Here is a 24,286-nt window from a genome sequence, read left to right on the forward strand (position 1 = left end):
TCATTATTGTCATTTTCAGATGAGTATAAACAAATGTAAACAAAAATGTAAAGGTTATTTTTTTATTTTGTTATGTTAATACAAGTCATACAAGCACTTTAAATGTTGACACCAATAGAGGCAAAATGGATGTCAGCCCAAACTTCATTAGAAATACCAGCATAAATACAAAAGTTTGGTCTTTTTAGTTAGTTTTTGGTTATTTTTTTATTTTGTTATGTTAATACAAGTCATACAAGCACTTTAAATGTTGACACCAATAGAGGCAGAATGGATGTCAACCCAAACTTCATTAAAAATACCAGCATAAATAAAAAGTTTGTTTTTTGTATGTTATTTTTGTTATGTCATACAAAAAACAACAAAAAACTCATCCCAGGTAAATGAGCACTTTAAATATTGACACAAATGAATGAATGTCAGCCCAAACTTTATTAGAAACACCAGCATAAATAAAAAAGTTTGGTCTTATTAGTTAGTTATTGGTTATTTTTATTTTGTTGTGTTAATACAAGTCATACAAGCACTTTAAATGCTGACACCAATAGAGGCAGAATGGATGTCAACCCAAACTTCATTAGGAATACCAACATAAATAAAAAAGTTTGGTCTTTTTGGTTATTTTTATTTAGTTATGTTAATACAAGTCATACAAGCACTTTACATGTTGACACCAATAGAGGCAGAAGGGATGTCGGCCCAAACTTTATTAGAAACACTGGTTTATTCATGGTAAATTTGAACACCAACACATGTCAGGAGTCCATTTCTTGGTAATAAAACGTGTCAGCACTGTCTCTAACTTCTCATACAGCATGTACAGTCACACCAAAACTACACTATAATGTTTTATAGAAAGACATATTATAGTCAGGACAGGCGTGTGTGGCGGATGTGAGGGTATAAACATTTTGTTTTTCACAATGTCACTGGTATTTAGCAATCATTAATTTTTCACTGGGGGGAGAGAGGAAACAGACAGGCGCAAACAAGCCTCGAAGCTTCACCGACTGCCTCGCCACCAACCAGTTTGGTGTCGACTTTCAAGATGGATGCTTTCGCCTCGATAGGTTTCTGTTTCTTTTTCGCTAACGCAGACTAATACACGTGTCGATGGCTCCTGCTCGGTGACTCGGCCGACGATCTGTGACAATAAGTCGGATTAATTCGGCGTGAAAACGAGGAATGAGTGGATGTTTTTTTCTGCCTCTGCTACAACGCCTTTTGGACTGTGTGTTGATTTTTTTTTTTTTTTTTTTTTTTTTTTTTTTTTTTTTTTTTTTTTTTTTTAACTTCCTGGTTGTGTCGCCTGTAATATGTCTGTGGTTGAAACTGCGACGCAAGCTCAAGTTACTTTGAAAAACTTACAGGAGACACGACGCATGAGACTTTACTTTTCTGTGGTGGCGATGTTTAAGAACGACAGAGGTTTCCAACGAAGGGCAAAAGGAGAGCGACAGATTTCGTAAAGAGTTCAGCAATGGAAAGTGGAAATGGTGGTGCCTCGAGTAAAGGTGACGAGCTTCTTTCTTTTTAAAAAAAATGTAACTTTCACTTTAACCTTCGTGTGATTTTTGGATTTACTCCCCTCCCTTCCCAGCCACTAAACAGTTTGTATGATTAAGCTTGAAAAAGGTGCGTCTGTCTTCGGTGTCATGTGTCTCACAGACAAGCCTGGCATGGAGAAAACTTTCCCCCTGTAGTTCAAAGCGAGGAATCTAATTATCTATAATTTCGCCACGTCGCTTGTGTTTTGTGATTTATGTTTTTTTTCTTCTTCCTCCTCCTCCTCCAGGTGTTTTAGTACCTGTATCACCTACTTCTGACACCTTTCAAAATAAAGTTTTGGCCCCACTGAAAAGTGCGTACTTGTATGAGGAGTCAAAGCAGTTCTTCAGATACAAATCCGCTGTCTTAATAAAGAACGCAGAGCTGGAAAAAAAGGTCAGTCTTACATCTTATTCCTTTTTTATTATATTGGCCCGATGAACGGATAGGAATAGGAACTGACATTCAATACTAAGAGAGGAACCTCAAACATGACACTTATCAGCTTTCAAACTTGATCTTTTCTTTTTTTTCTCACATCAGTATGATGATTTCCGAGCAAAGAGAAGAGAAGCAGGATATTCAGAGGAGGATCTGAAAGAGTCCTATGGTTTTTTGCTGTTTGACGATGCCAATAAGGTACTTGAAACTTTAAAGAAAACAAACATGCCTGAGTGAAATACATGTTCCAACAAATCTCGCTGACATTGTGTATTTTCTTAAAGGCTAATACACTTGGAGAAACCGGTGTGCTCACTGGGAACAGCACATGCACAACTCTGGGAGATCCTTCACATGGTAAATTATGAAACCCCCCCTCCCTTTCTCTCTCTCTTACTCCCGTCATATTGCTTCTTTGCCAACCCGGAGTGAGATCAGCATGACATTTCAGTATGAGCACTTTAAGCATGAACAAACAAGGTCATACTTCTATGCAGAAGAACTCTAAACAAAAAAATGCTGTAATTTAAATGTACTTACTTAGTTTGACTGTTGCTGCTTGTCCATAATAGTGCAGCTAAAAGCTATGCAATGTCGAGTGTCCAGCTCTCCTCTCCCTTTGAAAGTGAAAGAGAAGCTGCTGGCTATACTAATGTATATAAATGAAAGTGGAAGAATGTCTTTAATGAAACAGAAAGTAAGTTGATGCAGTTCAGCTTATGCGGTGCTTTGGAAACCGAGAGAAAGTGAATTCAGCAGCACTCTTTGTCTATTTCACCGTATGTTGCAACATCTCCTTTTAAAGTCTGTTTTATGTCGTGGAGCTGTTTTTCTGTGCACGGTAGCATGAAACTAGACTGGAGTGGAGTGGCACATGAAAACAAGAGCTCAACTGTGTCACATGTAATTGAATACAGCACTATAGCACAGGGTTAATCAGTGTTTTGCTTTGACATGCATGTTTTGATCAGTTTCAGTGTACAGATAGCAATGGTAGATTTACCTAAATACCTTCTCATACCAGAAACTTGTGGGTTTTTTTCCCCTAAAAATATTCAAACTGCATTTCTTTAAATATTTAAACAGACATTTGAAGTAGTTCTACTGTATTCAGTCTTTTCCAACATGCTAACTATTGTGGTAGCACACTCCTGGTGAAGAAGTATAACCTGCCGGACCGGTTCCTGGCTTTTTGTTTCACCTCCTACGTTCATATTTCCAAACTGTTGTTCTCCGAACATGCCTGAATGTAGCCGTTTTGTCTAGTTTCTTATCTATCTTTATTCATATTTCAGTGAATATTTCAGTGATTAAACTTCTGAGGTCTGAAACCACCTCGATATTAACTTGATTTTTAAGTTTACTTCTTACTTCACTGAATAAAGTACACTGTAAAACATTTACATGCTTATAAAGCATTAAAAGGCCTTAAGTGAGAAACCAGTAACACTCACAGCATATCTGTCAACCGGCTGTTATTAAGCAAGCATGATCAAAAACATCTCTTTCTTTTAATATATCTGCTCTAATAGTGAAAGTAACTATTATAAAGAGTCATCATGGGCACTAAATGATCATCTAGTGGCCATGAAGATCATCTAGTGGCCATTAGAGGTATTTTCTGTCGCTGGGACTACAACTGTTTGCACAGTCAGGTGCTTGATCACGAGTGTGAGTCAAGTCTATGTTTCAACAGTTTTCTGATGTCACAAGTAAACTCCAATTTCTCTCAACTCATCAGTTTTGAGTATCTGTAGTGTTCGCCCTGTGTGGGGTTGTACTCATTTTTATCTTGAAATCTGTCTTGTCATAATGTAGCATTGTTTTCAAATTCACGTTGAGCTGCAGTGGGTGAGGTCAGTCAGATAGTTGTACACGTGAGCCGTGTCTTTGAACAATCCCTCATACAAGGTGTGGCCTTGCTGTTGTGGGAGTGCAAGTTCAAATCCACTTCAAAGTCACGAGTAAAACACTGTAGTTTTTTTATGACAACAAACAAACCCTCCCTGTATATTTATTTTCAGCTGAACACAGATTAAGTGAAAGATTTTTGTGTTCACTCAGGTGTTTACATATCGATGTACTCTGACTGTTTGGATCTAAATCGCTGGTATCATGGGAAATCTGGGTACATTGTCATCATCCGGCTGACAAAGGTATGAACCAAAACAAATATTGTGAAATATCTGAGGTATGTGGTTTCATTCAAAGAAAATATCTTATGAACAATGTCCTTTATTGTTACCAACAGGGAAGAGTTAAAAAAGTTTCAGAGAACTACACCCAGAATTTCACCGCCCCCACTGAAGGGTTTGACTGTCACGTCTCAGAACAGTTGCCCTCGGTATCTGCCAAAACCAGCTCCTTTCTTGCCTTTGAGAGGACCCAGGTAAGAAGAGGCATGTGACTGGTGATGAAAATCATACAGCACAGTGCATGTTAAAAAAGAAAAGTGGCAGGAACAGGAACTCAAATGCCTCTTCATTTTCATCTTGCAGTATTACATGTATGAGCTGCTAAATGATGGAAGCAATAAGACCGCTGAGTCTCCCAGTGCTGCCTGTCCTTTTGCCACTGTGTCATTTTCATATACGGATACCAAAGCAGCACTTGAAGCACCACAGGAGAAGAGGTATTGCATTGCTACAGCCACACATGATTTTATTGTTTTACTATGTACTCCACCAAATACCATTTCAGACAAATTGAGAGTATTAATTAATTCCCTGATTTGTCTTTTCAGCGAGGAGAAAAAATCGGGTAAGTGACATGTAATTAATAACAAACCTGTAACGGTTTCTAATGCATATATTGCTGTCAAAAACGAATGCATTTTAGACCACTGATGAAGGAATAATTCTGAAAATAAAATTTTTTTCATGATTCATGGACTTTTTCCCAGTTTGTCATTACTTTCCATGGAGGGGTCAACTTCAAATAGATACCCATTTCTATAACGTTGCGCTGAGGTCTACAACGGGGGGCTCGATCCCTGCAGAGTTGTAAGTTAAATGTGGATATAGAAATGACACACAGTCTTTTTAAATGACTGATCTTTTAGATTGTATAACTTCTGTGCTTTGTCTTATTTTTATATTTAAGGCCACCAGTGGTGAAAATTGAACGAGCCACTTCTATGTTAGATCTGAGAAAGCTGTTGCCAAGGGCCATCTTTGAAACCTGCTTCTCTGGTGAAAGTATGCTGTTTCTAAAATGTTACAGAGCTCTATTATACAGGAGTTACGTTTTCAAGGGATGTAATTCCTGGATTTATTGAACATATCATTGATGAGTTTGTCGTCTTTGCTGTCTTTCAGTCTTTCTGGATGGCTTATACTGCAGTCTGTGTGAGTTAGTTTCTTCTGAGGCGGACGAAACCAGCTCACTTTCTTCGCTTCTATGGGAGATCAAGGAGAAAGATGTTGTGCGTTTGTATTATCAACCTATCAGTAACTGCATGGCTAATGGTGTATTCACACAGAAAATAAACCAGCGTGACTGTGGGTGTTTACTCCCCCAGAAATTACTCGGCCACCAGGTCTCCTCCAGAGCTCACCAACACTCAGTAGCAACTCACTCGTCACTCGTCTTCACTCAGTCTTCCACACACAACACATTTTTTACTCAAAGTTTAATATATTCAACTTGCAGGAATGATGCTGTTGTCTGGCACAAATAGTGTCTATTCGTGTCTTTGGGTTGACTTTGTGTATTATCTCATCTTGCAAAATGCTTCGTTTTCCGTGTGAACACGCCATTAAAGTCCAATGTGGTGTTTTATTGATTAACTTATAATGCAGTCGGGCTCCTTTTTTATATCATTTTACACTGCATGATAATGGTGAACTTTTCAAGCAAGCTTGCAATTTTTTGTACAGGCTCTCACTATTCCGCTCAATGATGGTGGCTTTCTTATCCTCTTGCACTCCTCCCATTTCCTCAGATATGACGGTAAGATTGATGATAGAGATCTATGTTGTCAGTCTCAGAACATAACTTCCTGAATTCTATTTTAATAACCAGAATTCAACTTCATATCAGCCCCATAATATATGTTTTTTTCAGATACTGGGTCCAGTGCATCTGAGGTCCTGCAAGGCATGTTTGTGTTTCCAGACTCACGAACTATATATGCAGGTAATTGCAGTATGTGTTAATTTACATTTGATATGTTTCTTACATTACTTAAAGGACCAGTGTGTATGCAATCTCTTCTTTCCTAGCATGAAGGAGAAACCATGAAAACCATGACATGAAGGGGAAACCATGGTTTCTCACAAAAACACACAAAAAGCCCAATCTAGAGCCAGCGTTTAGTTGTCTGTTCTGGGCTACTGTAGAAACGTAACAAAATTGTAACTATCCAGTGTTTATACACTAATGAAAACACAGTTATGCCCACTATATTCCATTTCTACCATATTTTTTAAACAGACCCCCAAAATCTTACACACTGGACCTTTTTAAATTAAAGTGCATTTTTAAATTAAACAAATTCTGTTTGTTGATTTATCGCAGACGCAAAATCTGGACAGAGAAAGCCTGCCATGTCATCTGAAATCCTGCGAGTTTTACCAGTACTAAACTATGCAGAAGGCGAAGTTGAGAAAACAACGATTGATCCAAGTGAAGAACTGTGTGAAGTATTTATGCAACATATGCATAATTATGCAACACTGATAAATCCTGGGTTGGCATTAAGCCCCTCTAGGGACTTCAGCATCTTTCCAGATCAGTATGATGTGCCAGATGCTCACAAGCACCTCTACTCATCCCCAGAGTGGACTAACAGGGCATGGCAGACCATGAGGTCATACCTGAACAAACCAGTCTCTTTTCAACTACCAGTGCCAAAGGTTTCAGAAATCCTGGCAGCTGGACAAGAGGAGCGAATAGAAGACCTTGATGATGATGTCTACATCTGCTTGTCATCTCCTGAGGAGGCACCAGCCAATCATGTTGGCATGGAATCAGAAGAAGAGGGTGTTGGTCAGAAATCTTCTGAAAATGTTGAGACATTTGTGGACAGATGTGTAACAAATGCTGAAGCAGAAGGTGACTTAACAGAGCCTACAGATGTCTTACCAGATGATTTGCAATCTGGAGATGCTACCAAAGACTCAGAAAAATCGGACCTGACTGTGCTGATCAAAACTGACATGGGGACAAAAAATCTCCTGACTCCATCTACATCAGGTGACCTGCCCACAGAGCTGATTGTCAGCATCACGTCAGCAGAGCGAACTGTCACTGATGAAAGTCTGATCAGTACTGAGTCGGCACCTAAGCACAATGACTTTGAGCTTTCTGTTTTTTCAACAGCCAAATTAGAAGAAACAGGAATGAACTCTCTGAATGACGAAACTGCTAAAACTATAAAGGATGTTGATTACCCTGAGGTAAACAATCTCACAAAAACAAAACATAGGAAACCACACAGGGGACATTACAAAGCTCGGAAACATATATTGAAAGCTTGCATTGAGACTTCCAGTTTACATACTGTCACAACTCCATTGGAAGAAGACAACATGAAGAGTCAGAAGGAAGACCAGGCCAATGAATCATCAGGCCACCCACAGTTGAGTAATCCTCCAAAAATTGATTGGAGGAAAGTGCGAAAGCGAAAACGCATTTTTGGAAAACTGTCATCAAAAAATAAAAAAGTCAGATCTGCTACAGTTGGTCCAGCAGTAGCAGAGGAGAAAAGTTCTGACCCTGGACAGCAGAGTTTTGAAGGCACTATTTTAAAAGAACTTGAAGCTTGTCCGCTGAGGAAGAAAACAGAGCGTTGGGACTTAAAGCCGGTTACCAGTGAATGTGGAAGAATCTTGGTCCCTCATGGCTCTGTAGATTTTGCTGATCAGATTAAGTCTTTAAAGGATAAAATACAATCTACAAAAGATGAACAGCTCCCTGAAAAAATGCTGGTTGATGCCACTGTCAGTGTTCATGACACAGTTGAAATGGAGCAAAAGTCCAGCGCTGCTTCAGAGACAGCAGTGGACGAAACTGTGGCCACAACATCTAAGAGTGAAGGGAACCATGTACCAAACATTGTTCTTAGTCATGTTAATCTTGAACCTGGCATTTTGAGACAGTCGTATGATGGTAATGGTTCATTAACTTTAAATCCAGTCAGTAGTGAGCATTCTTCAACGAATGATGGCACGGACACGCCACCCTTAAAACCAGTTCAAGAAAAACACACTGACGCACCCTCCCCTGTAAAATCTGCAACAAAGGGTGAATTTCTGTTGAGTAAACTAAAATCAGTTCTTCAGAGGGGAAAGAGAAAAACCGGTATCCCTGTACCAGAGGAAACAACTGCAAATACTGCCCAAGAAACTGAGCCTTGTCTCAAGAAGAGCAAAGTTGACTCCAACTCTGGGATGCTGAAGGGTCTAGATGCAATTACCACTGTTCAGGAAACTGGTTTGGATTTTAAGGATGTTTCAAAGATGCTTTCAGTTGACCCTGTTTTTGCATATGCTCTAGGCCTGACCCCAAAAGAGACACCAGATAAGATACAGACATCTGAGGGTCAGGATACTCAACAAAAGAAAGAGTCATCAGTGACAGAAGAACAATTCATTTCAGACAAACCACAAATCATACAAAGGCCTCTGTCGATTTTTCCAAGGAGGAGTCGGATTAAAACACTCAAAAAGCATCAAGGCATCCCTGCAGAATATGTTAAAAAGAAATGTAAGTCATATCTAAAATATTTGGAATGTTTTTTGTGTATGATTTGTTAAACCTCATCAATAGTGTGCATGTCATTGAAACTGACTAATCCTTTCTTGGCTCTGTCACTACTGTAACTATTCTCAGCATGCTATCACTGCATCTGGCTAGTATTTGCTAACTCTTGCTTTTGCACGTCTCTTGCTTGTGCTGTATTGTTGCCTGTTCTGTGCATCTGCAGTCAAATCTGGTATTATTGGCTAAATAAACCAAACCTTTTGTTAGAACATAGTTTTCATGTTGGTGACAAGTTCCTAATAGTATTACATTGGTATATTTCAAATGCTTTCAATGTGCTACTTTTTATTTTCATGCAGTTTCTCTTTTTTTCTCCTCTGTTTTGTCTTCACAGGGTGGTTGCATTTTCAAACCCCAGCTTGTTTTGCCAGTGAAAAACTCTTAAACAAAGACTGTACTAGCGATAATTCTGTCAGGACAACTGTTAAGGAAAAAAGTGCTTGCACATCTACAGATGCTTTGACCTTACTTGCTGACTTGGCACTCAGTGCCGGTAATGACCAGGTTCCACCACAACCAGAACCTGCACTTGAAAGAGAACCTGAGACAAGTTTGAAGAAGTGTGACCTTACAAAAGATGTTACCAGTGCTGAACAAGAGTCAGTTCTCCATGCTCTGCTTAGACAGCCTGCTGCTAGACCCGTTCAGCCTGTTAAATCTCCTTCACCAAGCCATCTTATGGAAAGCAGTGAATTGGTTGGTTTGGTATCTAAAGAACATGCATACTCATTGCCCCCATCTTCCTCTCTACTGTTGGGTTTGTCAGGTGCGCCCTTCCAGGTATCCCCTTTAAGTGGTTCTACTAGACTGCTGCACCATCACCAGACAATGTATGGCAATGGATTTAAAACACTACACCTCTCTGTCGATCAGGAAGACAGAACTGAATACAACAGGACTCCAGATTACCTGAAAAAATATAGAAGACAGTTCAGGCTCTCCCGTACCTTTGATAACAAGGATGGATCTATCCAAGTCACAAAGCAGTGGAAAGACAATTATGACTTTAATCTAGACAGCAAATATACCAGTGATTCAAAGGATAGAGCTATCATCCGAGCCTTGCATGGGTATGTACTTGTTTTCTTATTTATACAATGCATTTCAATGCTTATTTCACAATTTCACTGCTGTACTTTTTTGTAGATGAAAAATGTGGACAATATGCGATAAAGATGACTTTTAATTCAGATGATATGATCACCATTATTCAGTTGAAAGAGATAATTTTGTACATTTAATATCTTTGATAGCCCATGGGATTTCTCCATTCAAGACACCAGTGAAGAGGTGCGGCTCATCGTCCACATGTGGATAGGTCTGTTCTACAGCCGGACAACAGACAGGTTCTTTCATGTTGACTCAAACTCTGCGAACTCATTTTCAGAAGAAAGTGATTCTTTGGAAATCCAGTCCAGTGGAATGGTGGCGGCTCCAGCTCAGTCTGAGCTTAAGACCAATTCTCCATCGCTGAATGTAATGGATACGAAGGACACTTCGATATCAAAAGCTTTGGACCTCAGCAAAAAAGATAACTCTGTCTTGGACCAAGAATCTGTGATTTTAGACTTGTCACTAAGAAACTCCAATGCAGAGATTGTTACTTCAGATCCACGAGTCAACAAACGAGAGACTTCTGTATCTGATCAACAGAGAGAAGCTAGTGAAACACTGAACACACCCAAGACATCTATGGAACAACAGAAGGCAAGTACATTTCAGGTTTGGTGTAATATTATTACGCTAATGATGAACTATTATATATTAATGTTTTGTCATGATTTTCAAATGGTCTTTAGAATATAAGAAAATGTAAGGACTGGGTTCTTGTGTTTTTGATGTCATTGGCATAAAGAACTAATTAAGGCAATAGGTTTAGTTAGTCCTTATTCTACTAGCTTCTAGAACCATCTAGCGTAAGTACTTTGAAATTCAGTTTGACACATAGTTACATGCAAAATAAGGAAATGCAATCATTGGGACAAGCTGCACTTAGGCAAGCCTTTCAGGGCATCATGACTCAGGAGGTAGAGCTGTCATCTAGTAATCAGAAGGTTCCTCAATTTTGGCATATTTTGTAAAGTGGTTTGAGTGGCCTAGACTACAAAAACTGAATATATATATGCAGTCCATCTACCTATTGCCCTGCATTCTCAACATATCAACATGTAACCAGGACCTGTGAGTATCATTACACCTTCTCAATGAAACTTCCAGCCAGGAGCACAAAAATGGGCCTAACTAAATGTAGTTGGTGCCTTGGGTCCTTCACCATCAGAGATGACATTCCACATATTGATAGCCAGTTTCAGTGGCTAGTCTTGTTTGATGAGTTAGGCTTCCACCTTTAACTGTTGCCCAATTAACCATGTAGCAGACCCTTTATTCCTCTCCTTGTTGGTGGTAAGTCCACCTCTTTTCTTTGTGCTGACTGGCAAAGCCAGTTGGGGACTGGCCCAGCTACTAGGCAGCAACTGTGTTGTGTTACCTCCAAGGCTGGTCTTCAAGAGGAAGCCCCTTTTTCTATATCCCAGATAAGGTGGCTATGTCTTCTTTTGGCCATCTCACAAGGTTGTTCAAAGGTTGTACCCTTTTGACCAATTTGTAACTATTATGCCTGACAACATGTCTCCCAGGTACACATTCAAACCCCTCAATTATCAGATGCCATACATACTCCTGGCACAGTAGAAATGGATTATCTACATGTAAAGTAGTTTCAGTGATGACCAACCACATCAGCTACCGGACACTGGGCAATCTAATTGAAGTCCATCGCAGCTCAGAGCCCAGTGCAGTTTCTTCATACTTCCCCAAATTTTTTGCACGTACCATAAGACTGCACCCACATGTCGGATAACTATCTGCCCTTATACTAGTCTATAGTATTGATAGCAAAAGGTAAATTACCAAAGAGTTTTCACTGAATGAAAGAAGTTTTTATAATATGTGTTTCTATTTATTCTGTTTTCTTTCTTTTTCCAGTATTCCAGAAAATGGATACTCTTAACAGACATTATCACTAAGGTGAATGCGACAAGTGAAAAAGTTACTCCCCTGGAGCACAGTGTTTTACCAGCTTTGAAAGGTGTTGGACCATTCAGTTCTGCACAGGAAGAGATAAAAAGTGTATCCGTTCAGCCAAAAAAGCATCAGACTGCTTCAGGAATTGGCCATGTGTTAGATGAATTCTACAATGAGAAGACACATGTGACAGATTGGATTGTTAATTCAGAAGCTACAGAGATGAGTTTAGTGCAAAAACAAGGAAGAGACTCATCCATATCTGTGACAGACAAAGAGGTATACGCTAACAAAAAAGGATTTGATTTGGTTCATACAGTTGAACATGTTGAAATTGAATCCAAACATATGGAAAACCTGAAAGTGAAAGAAAAGCCATACCAAGAAGGCAATGTAGAGCCATCTCCAAAAATGATCCATACAGGTGATGATTCAGCAAAGAAAGAATCTGGTATAGTCTGCAATGGAAGTCTTTTGGAAAGTGAAAAGCAGTTATCCAGGGAGGAACATAAAGCAGTGCCACTGGGCAAGGCTGAAAATGTTCATGAAGATGTGGATTGTTGTACAGAACATGAAGATAACGTGACAACAGCTGATTCCTCTGGAAAAGAAGATGGACTTGGTGTGAAAGACATTTCAGATGTGGAAGCCAGTAGTGCTTTGAATGATCAACTGTTACCAATGATGTGTAATGACCCAAGCTCTGTAAAGAAAGATTGCATCTCAGAGTGTAATGGCCAAGCACCATTGGATAAGCAACCACCCCAGGCAGACAACAAAGAAGATGGGTGCCATGATTTGCAATTGAGAACGCTGTGTGCAAATGGCAGTGGAATGATGGATGAACATGTTTTTGAAAAAGCTCCCTGTGTTCCATCAAATATGGAGCCTATTCCCAATGAAACTGTAGTTGAGGAAATTTCAGAAAATGTTTGTTTGACAGATTTGCATGATCAGCCATTACCTATGACATATGGTCCAGACTTGGAAAAGAAGGACTGTACTGCAGAGTGTAATCGCCAAGCACCATTGGACGAGCAACCATCTCAAGCAGACAACAAAGAAGATGACTGCCATGATTCACAGTTGAGAGCGTTGTGTGCTACTGACAGAGCATTAACAGATGAACATGTTTCTGAAAAAGCTCCCTGTGCTCCATCAGAACTGGACCATATTTCCAATGAAACTGTAGTTGAGGAAATTTCAGAAAATGTTTGTTTAGCAGATTTGAGTGATCAGTCATTACCTATGACATATGATGGTCCAGACTTGGAAAAGAAGGATTGTACTGCAGAGTGTAATCGCCAAGGACCATTGGACGAGCAACCATCTCAAGCCGACAACAAAGAAGATGACTGTCATGATTCGTGGTTGAGAGTGCTGTGTGCTACTGACAGAGCATTGACAGATGAACATGTTTCTGAAAAAGCTCCCTGTGCTCCATCAGAACTGGAGCCTATTTCCAATGAACCTGCACTTGAGGAAATTTCAGAAAATGTTTGTTTGGCAGATTTGTGTGATCAGTCATTACCTATGACATATGATGGTCCAGACTTGGAAAAGAAGGATTGTACTGCAGAGTGTAATCGCCAAGCACCATTGGACGAGCAACCACCTCAAGCAGACAACAAAGAAGATGACTGCCATGATTCGTGGTTGAGAGTGCTGTGTGCTACTGATAGAGCATTGACAGATGAACATGTTTCTGAAAAAGCTCCCTGTGCTCCATCAGAACTGGAGCCTATTTCCAATGAACCTGCACTTGAGGAAATTTCAGAAAATGTTTGTTTGGCAGATTTGAGTGATGAACCATTACCTATGACATATGATAGTCCAGACTTGGAAAGGAAGGACTGTATGACAGAGTGTAATCGCCAAGCACCATTGGATGAGCAACCATCTCAAGCAGACAACAAAGAAGATGACTGCCATGATTCGCAGTTGAGAGTGCTGTGTGCTACTGACAAAGCATTGAGAGATGAACATGTTTCTGAAAAAGCTCCCTGTGCTCCATCAGAATTGGAGCCTATTTCCAATGAACCTGCACTTGAGGAAATTTCAGAAAATGTTTGTTTGGCAGATTTGAGTGATGAACTATTACCTATGACAAATGATGGTCCAGACTTGGTAAAGAAGGATTGTATGATGGAGTTTAATCGGCAAACACCATTGGATAAGCAACCACCTCAAGCGAACAACAAAGAAGATGCCTGCCATGATTTGCAGTTGAGAACAGCATGTGTAACAAACAGAGCAGTGAGAGATGAACACCTTTCAGAGAGAAATCATTACGTTTCATCAGAAATGAAGCCCATTCATGATGAACCTGCAGTTAAGGAAATTTCAGAAAATGTTGGTTTGGCAGATTTGAGTGATCAACCATTACCTTTGACGAATGATGGCCCAGACTTTGTAAAGAAAGATTGCATCACAGACTGCAGTGACCAGGCACCACCAGTGGATGAGCAACCACCTCAAGCAGACAACAAAGAAGTTTCCTGCTATGATTTTCAGTTGAGAAAGCTGTGTGAGCCTGTAGTTGAGGAAAATAAAGAAAATTACATTTGTCTGGCAGATAAGGCACACCAGAAGGCAGCATTACCTATATCTGATGAGAGCACCTGCTTAGATGAGTCCTCTGCAGATGGACCTCTTCCCCAGGTAAATGCCAGTGTTGAAACAGGAGGCCAAAACAAATTGATGGCAAACTTCAGTCTAAGTAATGATGATCATAAAGATCAGGATACCTCATTTCAGGGAGAGCAAAGTGTTGATAACACAATTCAAAAAGAACTATTTTATCATCAGCCTCATTGTGGAGCTGAAGTGGCATTGTCTAAAGAAATTGATCTCAAAAGTGACGCAACAAACAAAGGATTGGAAAAGATCCATAATCGGGTTGTAATTCCATTTATTGGAGAAGACATCTCTGAAGATGAAGTACAACCATGTGAGTCACACTCAGAACACAAGGTGGAAAAAGTTCAGACCAGTTCAGGCTTGACAGAAATTCCATTTATTGGTGAAACTACACACCCTGAAACTGTCCTTTCCACAGACCTACGCAGTACATCTCAATTGTATAGTAAAAAGGTAGAAATGTCTGCTGGCAAAATACCATTATCACTTTTTAATGTAAGTGAAACAAACCAGCCAGAGGTCTCAGGAAGTGAATCAGACGACCGGTGCCCTACCCCAACTATGGACGAAAAACCATACCAGTACGTAACTTCTTCTGGCCCTAGTAGCAGTAGTAGTACCACCTTTAACGGTATTGAAATCTGGGAGAATATCAATCAGAAACGTCTTAGTAAAAGTGCAAAATCTATCCCAGATGAAATGGCGCTTGACCAAAAACAGAAGTCTACCGTTAATAGTGATCCCATACCTCATCGTGGTCTTCACCCTGATCTTGAACTAAGGACTCTAAGAGTTCTGCAAAGTATAGACAAGTTCTTCTCCAAATCAAGCCACACTAACAAACCCAGTCAGATTCAAACAGCTGAAATGAAACGCTCTCTTGATCAAACCTCTAACATCAGTACCAAATACAGCCCCGCTTGCTTTACCCCAAGCCACACCTCAGTTGACTTTAAGGACAAAAAAACAAGCAATGCAAAGCCAGTGGTTGTGTCAGCCTCTACCTCACAGCATCTGAACACACAATCACCTGGTCACTTTCTTATATCACCTATCAAAAGTAAATTAGAAGACTTACTTGGTGTTCGTTTGCAGCTAAACCACACTGACTCATCAGTTAATCATCACTATTTTGAAAAAAGAGAGGAACTGCAGGAAAATGCTGTAAGAAAAGATTGTTATCCACAAAGACCCCTTCCTTCTACTGAGTGTGTGCAAGCAATTAAACCAGATATTGACCAAGATGGACACAAATTGACGTCACAGACCAATTCAGGTCACGAACCACGTTCGTACTGTCAGCGCCCTGTCATGGCTGTAAAACCATCTAAGAGTGATGAAATTCAAGCAGAGAGCATCTGTAAAGACAGTGAAGACTCTGTAATGTCAAAGTTTTTCAAAGATAAACAGACTAAAACCCCCATAGTCACATACGCCACACCAGCTTCCATGTTCTTGGAGAAAAAGACAGAAAGTCTAAATGAGGACAAGCAAGAGTTCAGTGCAGTTCTAGATCCTTTATATCTGTATGAAGGAAGGGACTTTTCAAAATTCAATAAGATTCCTTCATCATCTTTCCCAGTGCAGCCTTTTGAATCTGCAAAAACGTTCTCTAAACTTGTTGATGTGAGCCAGAATGTCTTGACAAATAGCTTAGTTGAAACAGTTGGAAAATCATCTAAAGAGAATAATGAGATGGATCAGAAAGACTACTTAGGTATATCAACTTTAGTTGCAGATTACAAAGATGATACTATCATAGATGATAGTCTCATCTTGGGACCTCAAAGCTCACTCACATGTACAGTCTATAACACCAGACAGAAGAGATCTGATACTTTTCTGGAGCAGCTTTCAAAAAGGTGCCTACAAGAAGACCTTACTCAGGCAACACTAGAACAGGAGTGCCTTATCTTCTCAGAACAAATGAAGCAGCTTTTGAAAAAGAGATCCACCCACCAACAGGACACACGTGACAACTTGAATTTGTCTTGCTCCAGTCCTGTAACTGTGCAGTTTTCTAGTTTAGAGGAGCAGGGGGATTCAATAGATCTCTTCGATGTGGATGAACCATCACTTGTTGGTCATAAAATCAAGGTAGACATGTCTGACAGGAAACAACCAGCTGAAACCACAGAAGAAAGTACTTCACATCCTCAAAAATCATCTCAAAGAACAGGCAACCCAATGGAACATACTGGAGTTTCTGTTGTGACTGCAGAATGTGCCACTCTGTACACAGCATTGATGAATGATGTTTGTACTGTCGCAAAGGACCCCTCTAGATCTAAGCACTTAAGGACAATCAGAGGCGTCATAAAGACTGAACCAATTAACCATTTTGACTTCTGTGATCAAATGAAGAGAGAGATGGATGAGAGTTTTCGCAGTAATCTGAATTCCATTGTGAAGAAATCCTGCAAAACAAAATACAGGTTCTACACGTTGGTGACGTCAGATGACACCTTCTTTGAACAAACCAAGGTAAGACAAGCTTTCAACATACTTCCAATGCAGTATTTCTAGTAGCTATGTATTAATTGTACCGTTTATAGCCTGCATTCCGGAACTAATTAAAATCTCACCTAAAATATATTCACAATGGTACGACAAAAGGTGCCAGTACAAATGTGTTTGACTAAGTGGGGATTGGAGGTTGTGGTCAGCTTCGCAGCAAGGTTTCACAGCAAAACAAAATTATCTGCAGTTGCAGAGTAAGCAATTTCTCAGATGTCCATCAGTATGATCAGATAAAAACAAATGAACAAACCTTAAATGTCTGGTGTGTAAGATTTAGGGTCTCTACTTGCAGGACATGGTACAAAGTATCTCAGTTAGGTGTTGGGAGTGCTGTAGTACAACTTCATTGTGTCTTGACATTGGTTCTCCAAGTTTCTGGAACACACGTTGATCCAAAATCTCCCATAGGTGGTTCATTGAGGTCATTGAATTCCTTTCTTAAGGTGACCACTCCTATCAAGATAGAAATGTGTCATCATAGAATAAAGGTGACATTAAGAATACTTTGTATTGATTTGTAATGATCCTTCCCTCAAAGGGGACAACTAGACCCAAACCATGCCAGCAAAGAGCCACCAATTCCCCTCACTATACGGGGTCAAGCATTCATTCCCGTATTGTTCTCTTGGTGACTTAGCACAATAAGGAAATTGTGAAGGATGACATAGCTGACCCATATCACTTTTTTCCACATCTGTGTAGACCAGTGCTGATGGTTTTATACGACTGAACTCTCAGATGTGAATTTAACATCAAATGTGTGTTGTCGACCACAGGTTCCTTACACAATGTCTTTCCCATAGATCTAAAAGCTTTAGTTACTATTACTATTGAAATACTAGCCAGTTGAGCAAATCTTAGATCTTTTCCTCTGAAACAAATAATCAACTTGGCATGATTAGATGTTAACTGCTTTATTGTACCATGCAGTGCACCTGTGTTTCTTCACTCATGTCTTTAGGTTTTGACCTTTTTAAATTTATCACTTATTTTCACTTACTTTGTCGATATGCTTTCATTAGTGTGTAATCACCTGAATCATTATGTTTTTGTTGCCTTAAAATGAGCGTTTTATATATATATCTATATGTCTTATACCTACAAATGCTCTCTCTTAAATGGAGCCATATTGAATTAATATGTAGAATGGACAAACTAAACACTGGCTCTAAACAGGGCCGTTCACATTTTCCAGGCACCATAGTTGCTTGCTCCTTCACGGTAGGAAGGAGAGGGTGAAGCAATTCAGCAACTAGATGCCACTAAATCCTACACACTGGTCTTAAATGAGATGGTAATTTGAGCTTAAGTGACTCGTCACACCAGTCAGTCCAGTGCTTCTTTTTTGTTGTTCATTTTGCTGCAGTAAACTATTGTTTATTTGTAAAGCTACTGTTAATACTAGCGTAATACAGATCGACATTTATAAGAATTAGCTTGAAGGAATACAGGATACAGATCTCCACTGTGAACCACATGTCCCGTGTTTGCGTTTGAGAAACAAAACAGAAACCAAACGAGAGAAATTAATAATCTTTGGTTTCATGATGACACCACGTCTTTGCTTTCATTTGTTGCAATACTCCAAGTATTTCTTCTGCATACAACTTGCTTCCATACAGCAGTTTTATTTATTGTAAAGAGTGTACAATAACTGGCACCAGTAGGTAGACATGCAAACATAATAGTACATTTTGCATCCTCAAACCTCCCCTATGTCCCCAGAAAGAAAAGACAGACCAACCAAACAAACAAATCAAGCGGAAAGATTACGTTCTTTGAGTGTAGGACAACAAACTGACAAACCATATTTGTATTAAGCAGTAACTGTTCAGATGGCAGATGGTTACTCTGACCAACACCCAGATAGTAGCCTGCTACACATAACAAGAACCATGGACTTTGAACAACAATCCACTTTCTTGCTATCATTCTTATCTAACTTACAGTCTTATTTACATATCTTGTCCTGCACTTTAACTCTTTGAACCATACACTGCAAACTTCTGTCCATGTCGATGCTGGTGTGGTCACTGCTGACAAAACAATGTCTTCAAGCTGATAAGCTACAAGTGTAACTTCTCAGCCTGTTAGCTGCCGTCAATCAAACACAGACACCAACATGTCCTGTTGAACTGCTAAGACAAAAAAAGAGCATTTCTGATATTTCCCCTAAAAGCTAAATGTGAATTCAGGTGGGCAGTAGAATATGTACTGTAACTACAGGAACAGCTTTACACCATCTAATGCATACCTGACTTCTTGTTTGCCAAAGTTGTGCATTAGCACAAAAGTAGTGTCTTTAGGCATTGTGGCCATTGTGATACTTGTACACCTTGAAATCTTCCGTTTTGAATCCAGACTCAGACTCATAGTCTCACACTTTGGAGTATTTAAAAGAGGTTATGATGAAGACGCACTGCATAAGCCAAGATTGAGGCATTTCCGTACATTAGCTTACAACTTGATATAATTTATCTAATTTATTGTAATGTCTCACCACATGTATTGTACCTATTATTGAGGTGTTGGTTGATAATAAGAGGTCACTAAAGGCATATACAGAAGACTGGTAACTGCATTGTAATAAATAGAAAATTAAGTTTTTGTAATTTATCCTTGATTTTTCAGGCCCAGTTGGAGGCAGAGGGACATACTGCTGTAGAACCATCAGAGTTCTTCCTTAGTGAGGATACTTCTTCATCTCTACTCATCATCCTTAGGAATGAAGATATCGCAGAGCACATTTGTGAGGTAATTCATCAGCTTGTGAAAAAGGGTCACGGCTTCTGCAATAGATAATCACAAATTAATGACTCTGATTTCTGCTGTCTCAGGTGCCACACTTGCTCGAGCTGAAGAAGTCACCGAGTGTGCAGTTTGCTGGAATTGATGAACCAGATGATGTTGTGAATCTCACTCACCAGGAGCTCTTTATGAGGGGTGGTTTTATAATGTTCGACAGAGCCACACTGGAGTCCCTCAGCCTTAGTATGTGCACTTGAATACCTGCTCTTTGTTGTTTGAGATCTTGTTGTGTAAGCAAGTCATAATTTAACTCATGTCGACTTTTTTGATGAATTTCAAGGCAACATGAAAAAAATGTCAGAAATCTTGCAAGAGCTAAGCAGAACGGGGAAGTGGAAATGGATGTTGCACTACAGAGACAGTCGTTGGATCAAAGAAAATGCAAGGTAGGGGTCAACTTGAGAAAAAAAATCTGTTTTTCACTTCCCAAAGTCACAAGTTACATGTGTTCATTTGTCTGTAGATCAACTTTTCCATAGCTAAAACACGTTATGTGACACAACAATAAAAATCAGTGAAGAAGAGCTAACAGAACAAACGCAACAAAAATATCTGGGCATGTAGAAGGAGCTAATAACATAAGTAAAATAAGACATCAGTGAACCAAGAGAAAAAAGGGAGATCAGGTATAGATTTAAAAAACAAATTTAGCACATCTCATATATTAAGGAGATAGCACATTTATAATAGTATAGTACATTGGTTCTCAAACTATGGTGTGAGTACCACTGGTGGCATGCAGAGGAATTTCTTATGAATCTGTTTTTTAAAACTAAAATATAAAACACGTTCTATTAAAACTACTACAAAGTTTCCAGTGAAAATAAACTATGAGAAGTGAGTACCCCCTTTTACATCAAATTAGCTCTTGTTTCTATTCAAGATATAACAACAGCCAACAATAAATGATCTTTTTAGACATAAAACCATATGTAGCTGAACATTGCTGTGTTTTAACATCATGATTGTACACGGACAGCCTAATATTTTCTGAGGTGGTACACGATGTAAAAAGTTTGAGAAACACTGGTGTAGTATATTTTTTTATATACATAGAAAATTAAACCAAACTTAACCTATTAGTATTTTTAATTAGAGAGCGACAAGACTCTAGTACTTTTAATTACTTCAATCAAATCAATTATTATCCCACACTAAATGAAGACAGTGACTATCCTTTATGAGCCCGCTGTATCTCCTGGCATCAGCCATCATGCTTTTCAAAATATCCTGTATTTGGATTCATCTTTTTTTCCAGACTTTACTTGATGCTGATTGTTATAAACTTAATAAAAGCCTGAATATTATGTTTCTCCTCCCATTCCCAGGTTGAGCGCAGAGGCAAAAGAAAAGAAGCACTTCCTAAACTGGTGCCACGAAGTTGGACTATTGGAGGTCTTACCTTACCATGAGTGTGACCTCATGTCAAAAGATCAGCCTGACTATCTCACATGTTTGGTCCGTCTGCAGGTTCAGAATATATCAGCCCGCTACCCTGTGTTTATAACTGGTGAGACACTACAGCCCACATACCTTAACTGTACTTTTATATTTAATGAGTCCGAATATTAAAAGCAACTGCTTTCAGTGCTTTAGTACCTCAAAACAAACCGGTTAAATGGACATTTAAGTCACATAGTACTGGTTCAGTTTCTCCTTTCTTTCTAAGTTAACCTGTAGAGGTTTTCATTATCGTGCAATGCAAAAAGAATGACATATTTTTCTTCTTCTCACAGATACAACAGACAGTGCATTTGGAACGAATGGAATTTTAACAATGACTTTGAGCTCTTTCCTGACGTGTTCTCTGAGTGAAACATTTGCTGTCTGACCTGAAAACGAGAAAATGATGTGCTGATTCAAGTACAGCACATTTGAAAACTCACTGGACGTGAGAAGAAACCAGTTATTTCAAAGCTACTACAATTTATTTTTTTCTTTATTTTATTTTTTCAGTATGTGATGTCAGCTCTTTTCTATCGAGCAATAATTATTGATCTACGAGGAGGAGGAAGATGTTTTTTGTTAATGTTTATTTAAAGTTAGCACTATTATCAGTTAATAGTGACAAACTTGCAATGGCAGGTATACTGTAAATATTGTAATCCTGTAAGCATTTTCTATTGTATTATATTTTTATTGTAAATTGTACACTTGTTAAAAAGTAATATTTGCCTTGTGTATATTTTGTTTGTTTTGGGTGTTTTTTCATTAGAATCCCAGCTTTATACATCTGCAACACAATCATTATTAGTGTAGAGTAATTTGTTACTTGTTCAAAGATTTTTTTTTTGAGGTTGATTGTTATTAGTTTGTCCAAGTCTTGCAACAAAGCTAAATTAAGCAGTTTTCAGTTGTGTTTTCAATATTCAAGTATATTAATGTTCATTGTTACAGTCGCTGACTTAATTCTTAACACTTTGTTACACAGCAGTTTAACATTATCACTAAAAGCTAAATATATGTATTTTTCATGATGTTAATGCTGTACAGACTAATGACTGAGAATAAAGACGTATATTTCATTGTTTTGCTTTAAAAGTATCCACAATGAATGTATCTGAAAGATCTGCATTTCGATCCTGACCGCTCGGACAGTCCTTACACAATAAGGCTTTGTTTACATTTCACATCTTTGCTCAACTGAAATAAAACAAAGTTCAACTTTATCAGAATGAAGTAATCTGTTACGGCATTGCTATTGAAATCGATGCTGGTCTTCTGATTCAGCCTTTTTGACAGTGAATGAATAAAAAATCATTACAAATCTGGAGGGTTTTGACTTGAGAATCAGATAGTCAAACATCAATGATAAGTGTAGGTGAAGTGACATAAAATATGGAATGTATAGGTTAATCTTTGAGCATCATAAACAACTGGAGATGATAATTCTACCCCCCACAAGAACTTCGACAATACTTACTGCTGCACTAACATGTCCTAGTCGCACTGTACATTGATCGTTTCCCTTTTTGTAAGTAACTTTGGATAAAAGCATCAGCTAAATGACTTAATTTAAATGTAGAATAAAAATCTCCTGTCCTGCATAGGATAAGCACCACAAAATGTTACAAAACATTAAAGGTTAGACTTTTAATGACTTAAATATATTTTGAAGAGCAGATGTGATCATGTTGACAGCAATAAATATAAAAACATAATGTGGCTTCAAAAAAGACAATTGAAAAAACAACACTGATAATCTCTATTCATCCTTCTCTACTGCCACCAAGTAACTAATTAATACAAGTAAGGACCTGGAATTAATTTAAATAAGGTAAGGATGGGGTGCACGGCCTTGAAAGGACTGAAATCCAAACAAAACTTTTCTGAGGAACAATTTAAAGCAGTATGGGTCATGCTTAGCTTATTTTACACAATCCTGCCCACCTCAATTTATAACTTTTATGTACCCATTATGAGTTTTTACAGCTATTTTTTATAACTATTTTCATTATGAGAGTTTTACACTTTGAGAAATAAAACACGCCCAAACCACTGACAGTATAAAGCAGGTGTGGGGGGGGAGATGTCCAGGGGCCAATACTAAAAAAATAATTTGAACAATAAAAGCACATAAATGCACTTCTGTAACAATTTTCAGTGTTGCATTTTTTTTTTTAAAATGGCAATGTAACCAAATCTAAGCCAATCAGGTGCAAACAAATTTAAAAAGCAAACAAACATCTGAAGTCAGATAACACAGAATAAACTCTGTGGAATACATTAAACTTGCATGAAGTCGATACAATTCTGAACCTCATGTTCATTCTGAACATGATTTATTATGAGTAATGCAAAGTCTGTTATCACTCTTGCTCTTGTCTTTCACAAGATCATTCAGAAAGTAATATTTTGTGTCACATCTACAAATATATAACACCAGCAGCACCCCCGGACGGCATCTGGCTAGTAATTTGCGAACTCTTGCGTTTGGCACGTCTCTTTGTCTTGTGCTGTATGTTGGCTTTCTGTGCATCTGCAGTCGCAAATTCTGGTATGATTGGCTAAAATAAACGCAGACCTTTTGTTAGAACATAGTTTTGCAATGTTGGTACAAGTTCCTAATAGTATACATTGGTATTTTCAAATCTTTCAATGTGCAAACTTTGTATTTTGCAGGCGTTTTCTGTCCTCTTTTTTCTCCTCTGTTTTTTTTTTGTCCTTCACAGGGTGGGTTTGCATTTTTCAAACCCCAGCGTGTTTTGCCGAGTGAAAAACTCTAAACAAGAACTGTAACTAGCGATAAGTCTGTCAGGACAACTGTTAAGGAAAAAGTGCTGCAACAGCTACAGATGGCTTACTACTTGCTGACTTGGCACCAGTGCCGTAAATGACCAGTTTCCACCACAACCAGAACCTGCACTGGAATAAACCTGAGACAATTGAAGAAGTTGCATTACAAAAGATGTTTACCAGTGCTGAACAAGAGTCATTCTCCATGCTCTGCTTAGACCAGCCTTCTGCTAAGACCCCGTTCACCTGTAAATCTCCTTCACCAGGAATCTTTAATGGAAAGCCGTGAATTGGTTGGTTTGGT

At 38.7% G+C, this 24,286-nt stretch overlaps 1 protein-coding gene across 2 annotated transcripts; it reads left to right on the plus strand.

The window, feature by feature from the left end:
• The first annotated feature begins 37 nt into the window (after window positions 1-37).
• Window positions 38-22,415, plus strand: tasor2 (transcription activation suppressor family member 2). Of its 2 annotated transcripts, none has more exons than XM_019268139.2 (22): window positions 38-1,514; window positions 1,796-1,944; window positions 2,092-2,187; window positions 2,274-2,346; window positions 4,054-4,145; window positions 4,241-4,378; window positions 4,488-4,621; window positions 4,733-4,749; window positions 4,892-4,991; window positions 5,092-5,186; window positions 5,307-5,413; window positions 5,868-5,940; window positions 6,055-6,126; window positions 6,508-8,697; window positions 9,089-9,824; window positions 10,008-10,461; window positions 11,740-16,902; window positions 19,570-19,692; window positions 19,776-19,929; window positions 20,027-20,132; window positions 21,075-21,256; window positions 21,483-22,415. In XM_019268139.2, exons 1-22 carry the CDS (start codon window positions 1,481-1,483, stop codon window positions 21,575-21,577), a joined length of 10,383 nt encoding a protein of 3,460 aa, XP_019123684.2. In that variant the 5' UTR covers window positions 38-1,480; the 3' UTR covers window positions 21,578-22,415. The 2 variants fall into 2 exon arrangements, with proteins under 2 accessions (XP_019123684.2, XP_019123800.2); XM_019268255.2 differs by having other exon boundaries at window positions 39-1,514; window positions 9,521-9,824.
• The last annotated feature ends 1,871 nt before the right edge of the window (window positions 22,416-24,286 follow it).

This window comes from Larimichthys crocea, chromosome XXI (genome assembly GCF_000972845.2).
Source record: "Larimichthys crocea isolate SSNF chromosome XXI, L_crocea_2.0, whole genome shotgun sequence".
Lineage (NCBI taxonomy): Eukaryota > Metazoa > Chordata > Actinopteri > Sciaenidae > Larimichthys > Larimichthys crocea.

Excerpts from the sequence above, each read along its gene's own strand:
- tasor2 (XM_019268139.2), top strand. The coding sequence starts at position 1,481 with ATGGAAAGTGGAAATGGTGGTGCCTCGAGTAAAG. Across the intron at positions 4,146-4,240 it reads TCATCATCCGGCTGACAAAG|GGAAGAGTTAAAAAAGTTTC; the intron begins GTATGAACCAAA and ends TGTTACCAACAG. Across the intron at positions 6,127-6,507 it reads CTCACGAACTATATATGCAG|ACGCAAAATCTGGACAGAGA; the intron begins GTAATTGCAGTA and ends GATTTATCGCAG.